The 15,317-nt window shown below is 39.3% G+C and overlaps 1 protein-coding gene across 7 annotated transcripts in view; it reads right to left on the bottom strand.

Moving 5' to 3' along the window:
- The window catches only part of LOC129815728 (oligophrenin-1-like), a 67,207-nt gene that overhangs the window by 31,540 nt on the left and 20,350 nt on the right, over positions 1 to 15,317 (bottom strand). For all 7 annotated transcript variants that reach the window (XM_055869817.1, XM_055869843.1, XM_055869826.1 and 4 more), the window contains exons 3-10: positions 11,169 to 11,230; positions 4,688 to 4,759; positions 3,269 to 3,370; positions 2,968 to 3,078; positions 2,363 to 2,467; positions 2,086 to 2,215; positions 996 to 1,096; positions 679 to 770 (exon numbers count right to left, since the gene is read on the bottom strand). In XM_055869817.1, coding sequence (XP_055725792.1) covers positions 679 to 770; positions 996 to 1,096; positions 2,086 to 2,215; positions 2,363 to 2,467; positions 2,968 to 3,078; positions 3,269 to 3,370; positions 4,688 to 4,759; positions 11,169 to 11,230 — 775 coding nt within the window. The remainder of the gene's footprint in view (positions 1 to 678; positions 771 to 995; positions 1,097 to 2,085; positions 2,216 to 2,362; positions 2,468 to 2,967; positions 3,079 to 3,268; positions 3,371 to 4,687; positions 4,760 to 11,168; positions 11,231 to 15,317) is intronic.

Raw genomic sequence — 15,317 nt, 5'->3', positions numbered from 1 at the left:
TGCTGGTCATTTATGAACATTTGAACATCTTGGCCATGTTCTGTTATAATCTCCACCCGGCACAGCCAGAAGAGGACTGGCCACCCCTCATAGCCTGGTTCCTCTCTAGGTTTCTTCCTAGGTTTTGGCCTTTCTAGGGAGTTTTTCCTAGCCACCGTGCTTCTACACCTGCATTGCTTGCTTTTTGGGGGTTTTAGGCTGGTTTTCTGTACAACACTTTGATATATCAGCTGATTTAAGAAGGGCTTTATAAATACATTTAATTTGGACAATGTGTTGTGGATTCTGTAATGAATGTTTTTTAAATTGTATAACTGCCAAATTTTGCTGCCTTGGCAGCGGCTAATGGGGATCCATAATAAATAAAATACAATGAAATGTCAGTGTACAGCTTGCGTCCCTCTGCTGTGAATATTGTAAATAATGCCTTGCTTGTATAAATATGAGTTCATGGTGTTCCCTTCCCCTAAAATCACAGAGTTTGCCATCTACTTCCAGCAGGAAGTAGGTACCTGCTGCCAACTGATTGTTTGGGCTATCATCCACTCTGTACATACTCGCACTCAGCGTCCTTGTAGACCACCTGTTCACCTCAAACTTGTTTATACCACAAGCATGTATGATCTTATACGATGTCTACCTCATCTCAAAGTCTCAAAGTGGCTTGTTTGTTCTAACCTCTCGTAAGTTTCGATATCAAAGCAGAAGCGCTTGTCTATGGACTCTGTCTTTCTGCGGAAGCAGGATTTAAGCTTCAGCTCTGTGGGGCCCTGGAAGAAAGAATCACAGTGTGTGGGTAAAAGGAGGGTGGAGAGGCCTAGACAGATAATCTCTACATTACAGCTTTGGAGAAAGTTTAAAATATAACATTTAAAAATTCATTATATGAGCAAATATGCATGTGCATTTGAAGAATTCTATTGACTTATATCAGAGATGAACAAATAGTTGTTCAAGTGTCTAATGAAGATTCTATGACCAATTTTATGACCTACCTGTTTGGTTGCGGGTTTTGGTTCAGCAGGGACCATGACAAACAGCTTGCTGTCTTTGTGATACTTGCAGTAGTACTTCACCCATGACACACCCAAGGCCCCTGGAAGAACAGGGTGATAGGATATGTCAGGGCACATTCAATACAACATGTTGAGGAATATAGCAGGTTCGCTACACCAATTAGGTGCCTTTTGAGAAGTGTAACTTGGTTGAAATGCACTTTTGATTTCACCTCATTTTAACATTGTCATAAAGAGCGCATGTTAAACTTAAAAAAAAAACTACTTTCCAATCTCACGATATAATAATACTATATAGTAAGTGCCTATATAGAGGCAAATAAAGTAATAGGTTGACCGTAACAGGGTTGATGATAAATAAATCCTTGTGAAAGGGGGAATGGAAGCTTAGTATGTGCAACAGAGAGTGGCAAATGAATGAAACATATTTTTTTAAACATGAACTTGATAAACCAATTCTAGCCTGTCTATCTATGGGTAACAGGGTTGGCGTGTTTATGCTCAACCTACTCAGTTTTCCACCAGAAAATGGCCAAAAAGTGTAGAACCAGCTCACCTACTCTTACGCTATGATTTGACTATTAGATGTTCAATGTTTCTTTGTATTTTTTTTTTTATGGAATAGTTTCACCTTATTAAAACGAGAGTTCAGTTCAAGTACCAGGGTTGACCTTAAACATGAGGGACAGACAAATGTCTCACTAACGACCTGAAATAAATAATATTCAGAAATTGCTTTGTCAAAGGAACAAAATAATTAGGTCTTTACAATGATTGTGAAAGTTGGAGAAATTTAGGGATTAAGTGAGTTAAAATCTTTCTAGAAGTGACATAGGTTTGGATGAGGGACATGTCAAAATGCTGAATTTTGGCACTTTAGCAAGCCTTTATTAATATAAAAAATCTGATTGCTTGAATTTTCCATGTGGTATATTAAAGAGCACTTCATTTAATATAACATGCTTTTAAAATTCAATATTGGTGCACAATTTCTACTTAAAATATCAAAGGACACTCACTTCGTGGGAAGACAGCAGGTTCACGAACAAACTGTAACATGAATACTTACACTTCTCCTGAGAGTACAGGTAGCCCTCAATGGTTGGCTGGCCGTGCATTTTGCCGATCTGGGTTGGATGCTTCATTCTCTTCATCAGCTCCTCCATCTCCTCACGAGTGCTCTCAAAGTGGTTCCGCGTCTGCAGATCACAGCAAAACAGTCCATGTTGGATGGTTATAAGAAAGCCCCATTACAGCTTCCTGAAGTCCTAACCAGACCCGTCACTACCATTACCACCATCATTAGGCATCATCATTGAGTCTCATTACCATCGGTAGCTACTCACATTCTGCAAGCTGAGCTGCAGCTCCTGCTTATAGGGCATGAAGTCCTGAGTCATCTCCACCGTCAGGTTGTTGAGTGTTAGGATACTGTGAAGAAATGCCAGCACCTGTCCATTGAAAACGCAACATACATATAATTATTAGTATATTGATAATCATTCAGAAAATGGTCCTGTCACTATATTCTTCTAATGGGCAAATGTATTTCATAATACTTAATAAAGTGAAGTGTAAGAGTTCACCTCTATACCTGCCTTGAGTACCAAATTTCTAGGCTCTCACAGCTGTTCAAAGGCTGTTCTTAACACTCACTCATAATGTACTCTAACACTAACCTATTTCTACTCTAGCATTTGGGTCCAATGAGAAATCAATGCAATTGTGAGTAATTGTTTCCTAGTGCCATGCTAGACTTGCCTTCCTTAATGTGCAGGTGTTCAGAGGTAACTATAGTTAGTTCAGGATGAGGGCTATTGATCCACTGTGGCCGTTTCATATAATAGGTTACACAGGCAGCATCTACAGCCTTGTGTGTGTGTGTATGGATAGCCATGCAGCATCACAGGGAGGCGTAAACAGGAAGTGTGGGAGACAAGAAAGCACTTACAGGCTCCACCACATCAAACTTCTTTCGGTCCTGCACCTGCTGGATCTGGTACACATACTCCACTGACGACTCATAGAAGTTCAGCCTCTCTTTGTCCAGCAGCTCGTCAGCCTGTGGAGGAATCAAATGGTGATTACAAAAGCAGCGTATTTCCAATTAGTCTTCATAAGTGTTATTAGCTCATCTTTAAGCTAGTCAATTAGGGAGCATTATAATACAATAAAATCATTTTACAAAAAAACTTTGTAAAAAACTTCCATTGAACTCTACAGGAAGCCTATGTTGAGGGATTTCCACCAACCTCTTGCAGCTGAGTTTCCTTCTTCTTCGCAGACAAATTCAGATGTTTATCTAACTGAGAGTAATATTTTTCGCTCTCTTTCTCAAACTTCTTCCTTCTTTCCTAAAAGAAGGAAGTTTATTCAATTACACCATAATTCAACAAAACTTTTACAATCTTTTTTTCAGCGTGAGACTTCATCATGAGTCAAGAAGAATAATAGCAAGATCTTAATCACAACAGTTTGTACATGCACATGTTGCTCCACACAGCCATAACTGGCCTTGATCTGTCGAGATCAGAGTTTCCCCAACCCCCTCCTGGGGGACCACAAAACAGTCCACATTTTTGTTCTAGCCTTGCACATCTGATTCAACTACTCAAGGGCTTGGTTATTACAAGAATCAGGTGTGTTAGTGCAGGGCTATAACAAAAATGTGGACTGTCTGGGAGGTCACCCAGGACAGAGTTGGGGAACACTGGTGTACATAGTCCTACCAACACGTTTGGAAGGCCTAGCATTTGTTTAAGATCATGTCTCAGCTGAGGTCATCTGTAGTTGATTACAGACGCCAAAGAACTCCAGTCCACAACCCATTTTGGACTCAGACACAGCTGCCTTGGCAGAGAGGACAGAGGCACACAAAGGGTGAGTTGGAGAAAGAGAAGCTAACACTTTTTGAAAGCAAATTCCATGTTTTAGTACAAACACTGAGCCTAATAGAATATGTGCTAGATAGATCTCAAATCAATTGTAGTCAAAAGTAGGTCAACAGACCAAGGGTATGTAAAAAATGGATATCCAGTCCAGAACCACTAAGCAGCTCCAGTTTTCCATAGGCAGCTTTCAAAAACGCAGTTGATTTATTTAGCTTTGGCTTAGCGATTATACATTTTCCACTGAACTTTCCACATGTATAGTGTGCAGTACAACACTAGCGGTGTTACTACACCCCATCTGACTTAGTCACAATCTAAAGGTGCAATTCAGTCAACCTGCATTGCAGCATAAGCAATCATAGAACTACTACATTTGAATAGTCTTTGCAATGGTAAAAAAGTTTAACGTTGATCAACTGGGGCAGTTTATGGGGGCACTGGGTAAGTATACTAAAGAGATACATTTAGTTTGACTGAATGCCTTTGGTGTAAGGTTGGTGTCATGGTGAGCTTTCCGCTAAATTTTCACAGCAAGCAAATCTGGAGGAGGGTGCCATCTCAGCAACACATGAGTGGTTTATATGTACTGCCAAAACTTAGATCCTCTTTTCTCCCATCAAGTGCACACACTTGTTAGAAGGAAAGACTGCTGCTTCAGCTCATGAATGTCTAATAGAAAGTGAGTATACTCAACAATCCAATAACCCATAATTGTAAAATGTACATACTGAAGTATCCATCAACCTAAATAAACGAATAAAAAGCTCTATATGAACTCACTTTTGTCACTCCTATTTGCTCCTTGCGAAACTTCTCCAGCGGCTTGATAAGCAGATCACAAGCATTCTGAACCTGAACCAGGAAAAACAAATGTAAAAAATTAAACATTGCATGACGTATTTAGTGCCGTCCGTAATTATTGGGAAAGTGATACATTGCTTTCTTCTTTCAGCTCTATACTCCAAAAGTTTGTATTTGAAATCAAACAATGACTATGGAGGTTAAAGTGCAGACTGTCAGCTTTAATTTGAGGGTATTTCCATCCATATCGGAGAACCGTTTAGACATTTCAGGGCACCAAAAATATTGGGACAAATTCACTTGTGTATTAAAGTTGTGGAACGTTTAGTATTCGGTCCCATATTCCTAGCATGCAATGATTACACCAGCAAACTTGTTGGATGCATTTGCGTTTCAGATTATTTTGTTCCCAATAAAATTAAAATGGTAAATAATGTAGTGTCATTTTGGAGTCACTTTTACTGTAAATAAAACACTTCTACATTAATGTGGATTCTACCATGATTACGAATAGTCCTGAATGTATCGTAAATGATGAGTGAAAAAGTTAGACGCACAAATATTATACCCAAGACAAGCTAACCCCTCACCTTTACAATAAGAGGGGTATGATATTTGTGCGTCTAGCGATCTCACTCAACATTCATGATACATTCAGGACTATCCGTAATCATGGTAGCATGCATATTAATGCAGAAGTATTTAGAAACATATTGTAATTTACCAAAAAATGGACTAAACATAACACAATACATCATTTAGCATTTATTTATATTGGTCACAAAATAATCTGAAACACAACCAAAGCCTGTGGGTTGGCCTGAGGTTTATGACCCCCCCATAAATACCTTTATCCCTTTCCTCTCTCTTGACTCTACAGAAGGACTCTTGAAAAGCCTTTGTTAAGCATAGAGTCTAGGAACATCAAAAGGTAGGGGTGAAAGGAACCATATTTCGGTAATCCAAACAGCTGAAAATATGCGTTGGTACTAAATGAATATGCTGCCAGATCAGTTGGCGTCTGAGACAGTATTACTGATGATAGGACGACATAAAATGTATCTTGGAAAGTCTACACACTATAGTTATCAGATTCACATGGAATTGTTGTGCAATTTAAATGTTTAAATATGAAACTATTTGTGAAAAGATGAAATGTAATTTAGCTTCTTAATGAGAGAAGGGTTTGTCAGAGTAAACTATGCTCAAGTCAGTGGCCCTGCCCATGAGAACAGACATTGGTTATAAACTATGAAACACGCAATTCTCTCCCCTCCTATATAGAGCCCTTGACAAACATTTAACTTTCTGTTCCGAGGACGTTAATGCGACAGTCCTACGTTAAAAGGGCTCAAATAATAAGCTGTTCCAAGGACGTGTGGACTTGAGGTCCCCACGTTGAAAGGACAAAGACCACCTACAAAACTAAGCCAACCTTAGAGAACCTAATGAAATTAGCATCGAATTTCAATGTGAAGGTGACGACCTACATGCAGGAAGGATGGATTTTGAATATACCAGCCAGAATATAGCATGAGCATATAGCATGGCAACTTGGTATGAACTTTGAACTCTTATTCACTAAAGAAGTGATACCTCCACGCCGTTGCATTAGCATCCGCAGCTGTAAACGTGGGCTAGGAGAGGACGGACTGAGTATCCATTCTACCACACTCCAGTTCACCACTAGACAGTCTTCAGAGGACCAGAGATCCATGCTGGACAACCGGCCTACGATCTACAACTAATCTACCGGAGCGCAGCTCAGAGTAAATAGTTATTGCATTCTCCTTTTTCAAATGATCGGTAATTTAGAATGCATAAGATACTGTATTTACGAATGCATAGCTTCTCCCTTTGTTACTCAGTCTTCCTGCTCTTTCACTCAAACCCAACCCCCTTTCCTTTGTGTAATCAGCCGTCATGTCGGCTCCGTCCACCAGGGACGTTTTCTTTATGACAATTTGTAATCAATGTATGATCAATTCGGTGTATATGTAATTCTGTGTGATTAGTTAGGTATTTAGTAAATTAATAATTAAACCAAATTTTGTATTGCTGATTCAACTTGTTAGCCAGGGTTCGTCAAGATAACCAAGAATTTACCACTTCCAGATGAGACTAAACAAGGTGGCGATTAAATATTGACTGATATTGATGTAAAAGATTACTAGGTCTTTAAGAGTTTATTCGGACGATAACAGCTCTATAAACATTATTTTGTGGTGCACCGACTTTCTAATTAATTATCTACCTGATTAGTTTAATCAGGTAATATTAATTAGAGAAATTATTTTCTAGAATAGCATGTCATATCACTTAATACGGCATAGCTAAAGACACATCCAACAAGTTTGTAGAGTCATAAGCTTGATGTAATCATTGCGTGCTAGGAATATGGAACCAAATACTAACCTTTTGAACATTTTATTACACATAAGTGAATTTGTCCCATTACTTTTGGTCCCTTAAAAATGGGGGGGACTATGTACAAAAAGTGGTGTAATTTCTAAACGGTTCACCCGATATGGATGAGAATAACTCAAATTAAAAGCTGACCATCCACACTTTAACATCATAGTCATTGCAAATAATAAAGTGCAGGAGTAGAGAGCCAAAATCATGTAAAAAATGCTTCACTGTCCCAATAATTACGGAGAGCACTATGTTCTGGATGAAAAGATTCGGGATGGGCCCTCGGATTCTCAAAAAGTTCTACAGCTGCAACATCGAGAGCATCTTGATTGGCTGTATTATCACTTTGCATGGCAAATGCACCGCTCTCTACCACAGTTGGCAAACTGTCTAAACCTGTTTTCGCTTTGTCATCATGGGGTATTGTGTGTAGATTGAAGATGTATTTTTTTTATTTAATCCATTTTAGAATAAGGCTGTAACGTAACAAAATGTAGAAATAGGGAAGGGGGGTCTTAATACTTTCCGAATGCACTGTATACACACATACACTACACTGACACAAAACCCACACAATGACAACACAGTTTTACCCTCATCATATGCTGCTGGTACTCTGTTCTTTATTTTACTCGTATTAACTATCCTGATGCCTAGTCACTTTAGCCTGCCTTCATGTGCATATCTTCCTCAAACACCTCGTACCCCTGCACATTGATCTGGTACTGTGTATAGCTCCCTTATGTATTTTACTCCCATTTCATTATTATTATTTTTTTTTAACTCCCCATCGCTGGGAAGGGCTCGTAAGGCTGCGTTTCACTAAAATTTACACCCGATGTATTCAGTGCATGTAACAAATACAATTTTATTTGACCATTTGGCAAAAGCATTCATGCATTACATTAAACACACAAGATGAGTTATGATAAGAATGTGTGAAAAGGGGAAACCAGCACATATAAGCCTAGAAATCAAACAAATAAACAGCGAGATCTCTTGCACTCCAGCAGGTGTTGCTCTTCTTCGCCTCAAAAAGAGCATCAGCTGTAATCAGAGAGCAACCGTGTTTAAAAACATCCTTAAAGCATCCAGAAAGCCCAGAATAACAGGCTCTGCTGCTTTTCACTGCACGCTGATAATGCAGTGTTACGACATAATGACTTCAATAGCACAAAGCCAAAGACTGGAGTTCACTACAGGGCCCAGATCTTCACTACTTTTTAATCTGGATCAGAATGATCCAGATTCTGATAATCCTCTTTTTTGCAATCCAGGATCAGATCAATTTGTCCGTTAAGTCATTTAAGATTTTTTTTTTTTAATAAAAAATAAATACAAATCGGACAGGATCATTCTGATAGAGATATCAGGATCACAGAATCCATATTTTCAGTGCTTTGAAAAGTCCTACACCTTGCCATAGTGGACAGGTTGTGGTACTTCTGGACTATTTGCATTGTTTCCCCCACTCCCCCCAATCCCTCTTTTACACTGCTGCTACTCTGTTTCTCATATATGCACAGTCACTTAAACCATACCTACATGTACATGCTACCTCAATTTGCCCGACTAAGTGGTGCCTGTATATAGCCTTGCTAATGTTATTTCACTGTTTTTTTTCTTTTCTCTTTACTTATTGTTCACCTAATACCTATTTTTTACTTAAGAATTGTTCTGTTGGTTAGGGCCTGTCGGTAAGCATTTCACCGTAAGGTCTACACCTGCTGTATTTGGCACACGTGAAAAAAAAAAATGAAAAAAAAACTTTGTTGTAGAAACAAAGAATATTCAATGGAAACAGGATACATCTGAGCTCAAATTCAAGTCTCATAGCAAAGGGTCTGAATGCTTATTTACATTAGGTATGTTTATTTGTAATAAATCTTTTTTTGCTTTGTCCATATGGGGTATTGTGTGTAGATGGAGGAAACTAATATGTTTAATACATTTTAGAGTAAGGCTTTAACGCCTTATTCTAAAACGTGTAAAATCCAAATACTTTCCAAATGCATTGTAGATTAAAATAGAGCCTGCCTGCATATCACTTATAAATAAGTAGATGCATCCATTTGACACCTCTCAATATAACTGCACACATACCGACAGTACCAGTTAAAAGGTTGGACAACTACTCATGCAAAGTTTTTCTTTATTAGTGAATACATAAATAACACGCATTGAATCATTTAGTAACCCCCCTAAAAAAAAGTGTTAAATCAAAATATATTTTATATTTGAGATTCTTCAAAGTAGCCACCCTTTGCCTTGATGACAGCCTTGCACTCTTGGCATTCTCTCAACCAGCTTCATGAAGTAGTCGCCTGGGACGCATTTCAAATCAACAGGTGTGCCTGGTTAAAAGTTCATTTGTGGAATTTCTTTCCTTCTCAATGTGTTTGAGCCAATCAGTAGTGTTGTGACAAGGTAGGGGTAGTATACAAAAGATAAACCTATTTGGTAAACAAACAAGTCCATATTATGGCAAGAACAGCTCAAATAAGCAAAGAGAAAACGACAGTCCATCATTACTTTAAGACATGAAGGTCATTCAATCTAGAAAATATCAAGAACTTTGAAAGTTTCTTCAAGTGCAGTCGCAGAAAACATCAAGGGCTATGATGAAACTGTCTCTCATGAGGACCACCACCAGAAAGGAAGACCCAGAGTTACCTCTGCTGCAGAAGATAAGTTCATTAGAGTTAACTGCACCTCAGATTGCAGCCCAAATAAATACTTCAGAGTTCATGTAACAGACATCTCAACATCAACTGTTAAAAGGAGACTGAGTCAGGCCTTCATGGTTGAATTGCTGCAAAGAAACCACTACTAAATGACACCAATAAGAAGAAGAGACTTGCTTGGGCCAAGAAATATGAGCAATGGACATTAGACCGGAGGAAATCTGTGCTTTGGTCTGATGAGTCCCAATTTGAGATTTTTGGTTCCAACCAGTGTCTTTGTGAAACGTGGAGTAGGTGAAGAGATGATCTCTGCATGTGTGGTTCCCACCGTGAAGCATGGAGGTAGTGGTGTGATGGTGCTTTGCTGGTGACAGTCAGTGATTTAATTAGAATTCAAGGCACACTTAACCAGCATGGCTACCACAGCATTCTACAGCGATACGCCATCCCATCTGGTTTGCACTTAGTGGGTCTATCATTTGTTTTTCAACAGGACAATGACAACACACCTCCAGGCTGTGTAAGGGCTATTTGACCAAGAAGGAGAGTGATGGAGTGATGCATCTTGTGACCTGGCCTCCACAATCACCCGACCTCAACCCAATTGAGATGGTTTGGGATGAGTTGGACTGCAGAGTGAAGGAAAAGCTGTCTCGTGTTCAGCATATGTGGGAACTCCTTCAAAACATTCCAGGTAAAGCTAGTTGAGAGAATGCCAAGAATGTGCAACGCTGTCATCAAGGCAAAGGATGGCTACTACTTTGAAGAATCTCAAATATATTTTGATTTGTTTAACACCATTTTTGGTTACTACATGATTCCATATGGGTTATTTCATAGTGTTGATGTCTTCCCTATTATTCTACAATGTAGAAAATAGTAAACAAAGAAAAACCCTTGAATGAGTAGGTGTCCAAACTTTTGACTGGTACTATATACTGTGGTCAATTCAACATCATGAACCTTTGGTTTTCAGATGTAAGAAAGTTCTTTAAACCTTTAGATACCTTGACATTTTTTGGTTGTAGTGCCATTCAACTTTTTAAATCCACCCTTTCAGTGGGATCAAGATAATCCTTATTTTCAGCATCAAAACAATCCTAATCACTACCTTTGAGTTATGAAAAATGCAAAAAACAATGATTAAAAGGTCAGATTGGATTACCAAATTCTTATCCCTATATGGAGGATAAGAATCTCATTTTTCAGTCTTGAAAATCCCAATCCTAACATTTAATCCTAACCGATTGTCAGAATCCGGTGAGATATCTTTTGAAAAACTGGGCACAGGAAGCCAGTTCCAGATGGGGTTTCTCTTATTTCCACCTCTGGTTCTAAAAGAAGTGCTGCTGATAACCCACCAGCATCATCCGGTCATCCTCCACTTCCTGTAGGAGACCAGCAAACTCTTGGAAGGATTCCGCTGTGGACAAAAATAAATATGTTATCCATGTTTAGTGAGATAATTGGGCAAAAATGAAGCTCATGGCACTGTACAGGGGAGGATGTGAAATCAATACAGGATAGTATAAGATTGTGTGCCACAACATGAAAATATGTTTCACATCCTATTTCCATGAAGTAAATTACACTGAAACATTGAGAAATATCAATACATCTGTTGCTACACAGACTCAATGCTAGGGGGTAAAGTAACTAGGCGGACTACAGCCATATACAGATTAAACTCAAAAACCATATACAATCGTGGCCAAAAGTTTTGAGAATGACACAAATATAAATGTTCAAAGTCTGCTGCCTCAGTGTCTTTAGATATTTTATCAGATGTTACACTGAAGTATAATTACAAGCATTTCATAAGTGTCAAAGGCTTTTATTGACAATTACATGAAGTTGATGCAAAGAGTCAATATTTGCAGTGTTAACCCTTCTTTTCAAGACCTCTGCAATCCACCCTAGCATGCTGTCAATTAACTTCTGGGCCACATCCTGACTGATGGCAGCCCATTCTTGCATAGTCAATGCTTGGAGTTTGTCAGAATTTGTGGGTATTTGTTTGTCCACCCGCCTCTTGAGGATTGACCACAAGTTCTCAATGGGATTAAGGTCTGGGGAGTTTCCTGACCATGGACCCAAAATATCGATGTTTTGTTCCCCGAGCCACTTAGTTGTCACTTTTTCCTTATGGCAAGGTGCTCCATCATGCTGGAAAAGGCATTGTTCGTCACCAAACTGTTCCTGGATGGTTGGGAGAAGTTGCTCTCAGAGGATGTGTCGGTACCATTCTTTATTCATGGTTGTGTTCTTAGGCAAAATTGTGAGTGAGCCCACTCCCTTGGCTGAGAAGCACCCCCACACATGAATGGTCTCAGGATGCTTTACTGTTGGCATGACACAGGACTGATGGTAGCGCTCACCTTGTCTTCTCCGGACAAGCTTTTTTCCGGATGCCCCATACAATCGGAAAGGAGATTCATCAGAGAAAATTACTTTACCCTAGTCCTCAGCAGTCCAATCCCTGTACCTTTTGCAGAATATCAGTCTGTCCCTGATGTTTTTCCTGGAGAGAAGTGGCTTCTTTGCTGCCCTTATTGACACCAGGCCATCCTCCAAAAGTCTTTGCCTCACTGTGCATGCAGATGCACTCACACCTGCCTGCTGCCATTCCTGAGCAAGCTCTGTACTGGTGGTGCCCCGATCCCGCAGCTGAACCAACTTTAGGAGACGGTCCTGGCACTTGCTGGACTTTCTTGGGCACCCTGAAGCCTTCTTCACAACAATTGAACCGCTCTCCTTGAAGTTCTTGATGATCCGATAAATAGTTGATTTAGGTGCAATCTTACTGGCAGCAATATCCGTGCCTGTGATGCCCTTTTTGTGCAAAGCAATGATGACGGCACATGCTTCCTTGCAGGTAACCATGTTTACGTATCGGCCTCACTCTGAGCTTTTGAGAATTTTCTGAAATTAGCACCCTTATGTAGACCTAGCCCCACCCACATCCGTTCCAACACGTTGAAAGGGGTTGGAGGCAAAGGAAATACAAATAAGTGCTACCAAATATAACAATATGCATTTCATAAATATTACAAAAGTGTATGAATAAGACGTATTAAACACGTCTGTAAAACCACAATGAGGACATAGCAAGGTTTCATTACATCATTGGGTACATCGTACAAAAAACACCAGAGTAATCTTAAATAGGAACATAATTTATGTTCAAATTCACAACATAACATACATAGGCATTTCATCATTAAGTCCTTTAGGAAATAATGTCTGGAGGGTGAAAATCCCAAAACATTCTTTTACTCAGAGTATTATTAATATCACCTCCCCTGTATGATATCTTAACTTTCTATATGCTACAAAATCTAAAAAAAAAAAAAAAAGGTAGAAATGTCATGCTTTAGGTCATTAAAATGTACTGCGACTGGATAATCCCTGTCGTTTCTCCTGATTTGAGAGAGCGGGAGGTTTTACCGACATAGCAGAGCCCACATGGACATTTAATAATGTAAATAATATGGGTGGTGGAACACGTAATAATGCCATTTATTTGGAACCGTTTTCCTGTGTGTGGGTGACAGAAATATTCACACTTCATCATATTGTTGCACTGTGCGCATCCTCTGCATTTATAGCTACCATTTGGTAGAGGGCGTAAAAGAGCCTGGCTGATTTTTTTTATGTGGCTGGCAGTTGGCATGAACCAATTTATCGCGTAAATTGAGACCTCTCCTATACACAATAAGCGGTGGGTTTTTAAATTCAGCCGCAAAGCTGGGTCCGATGATAAAAATATGACAGTGTTTGACCACACCTCCCACTTTTCACGAATTCAAAGTATGTGGTTGTGAACATTACGGAGTGTTCTTTAGCGGGTCTTTTTTGTAACAGTTCATCTCGTGTTTTCCTAATGCCAAATTAAGAGCTTCATCCACACACTGTGGCGAATAGCCTCTTCTTAGAAACCTAGTGTGCATCTCCGCTGCTTTTTCTAGATATGCCACTCCACAGAGGACTATACGGCACAGTCTGAGAAATTGGCTTCTTGGAAGTCCTCTTTTTAATGGCTCAGGGTGGAAGCTGTACCCCTGTAATAGAGTTTCTGTCCGTTTCTTTTCTATACAGAGTTGTAAACAGGGTTCCATTTGATTTCTCAATCTACATCGAGGTAATGAACACGTTGAGTGTCACATTCAATAGTGAATTTGAGATTGGGGTCTTTGGAACACACCTCATTGAGTTGTTCCATAAAATATGACAGCTCTTTTTCAGTTCCTTCCCATATGCAAAAAATGTCGTCAATATATCGATACCACTTCAGGACTTTATTCAAAAATGAATTTTCATTAACAAAACGTTAAACGTTCTTCAAAAAGACCCACATAAGTTAGCATAGCTCGGAGCGAATGTGAAGCCCATCGATGTTCCATTTGTTTGGAGGTAGTATTCATCATCAAACCTAAAATAGTTATACGTCAAAACATATTCAGCCAGCTCTAGAATCAAGTTTGTTGGTGGATATTCATTAGTATCTCTGTCTCCCAAATAGTGTGCTAGTGCTGCCAGCCCCCCCCACATGGGGAATGCTGGTATATAGACTCTCGACATCTAATGTGACCAAAATACAGTCTTCTTTTAAACACGTTATTGGGGAGATCTTGTTTATGAAGTCTATAGAGTCTTTTACATAAGATGGCAACGCTTGCACATGAGTTTTAATAAAAGAGTCTACAAAGTTTGACAATGGCTCTAGCATTGAGCCTATTCCTGCAACCACTGGTCTGCCTGGATAATTGCCTTGTGTTTTAGGTTTGTGTAATTTCGGTAAAATGTACAGGCATGGACGTATGGCACATTTGCAGCAAAGATATTCATATTCAGGTTTTGAGATAAGGTGGTTTAATAGGGCTTGCTCCAGATTAGAGCATATATCCCTTTGGAACACCTGTGTGGGATCAACACTCCAGTTTTCTATAGAAACGTTCATTACTGAGTTGTCTCGATACGTAAGCTTATTAAATATCAGTGATACTATCAAGAGCAGTGTGCGGTTTCCTTTTTCCTTAATCTTGTTCAACTGTTGCCATGCACCTGCAAAAAAGATTGCTCAGATGTGCGATTGCCTTTTGAATTTAGGTAACCATGTTTGACAGAGGAAGAACAATGATTCCAAGCTCCACCCTCCTTTTGAAGCTTCCAGTCTGTTATTTGAACTCAATCAGCATGACAGAGTGATCTCCAGCCTTGTACTCAACACTCGCACCTGTGTTAACGAGAGAATCACTGACATGTCAGCTGGTCCTTTTGTGGCAGGGCTGAAATGCAGTGGAAATGTTTTCTGTGGATCCAGTTAATTTGCATGGTAAAGAGGGACTTTGCAATTAATTGCAATTCATCTGATCACTCTTCATAACATTCTGGAGTATATGCAAATTGCCATCATACAAACTGAGGCAGCAGACTGAAAATGTATATTTGTGTCATTCAAAACCACAACTGTATTTTAAGTGAGAAGTAGGCAGGTCTGAAGTCGAAAA

This window comes from Salvelinus fontinalis, chromosome 2, assembly GCF_029448725.1.
Source record: "Salvelinus fontinalis isolate EN_2023a chromosome 2, ASM2944872v1, whole genome shotgun sequence".
Lineage (NCBI taxonomy): Eukaryota > Metazoa > Chordata > Actinopteri > Salmoniformes > Salmonidae > Salvelinus > Salvelinus fontinalis.
The sequence above is the reverse complement of the archived record's forward strand: the minus strand, read 5'-3'. Positions and strand labels throughout refer to the sequence as shown.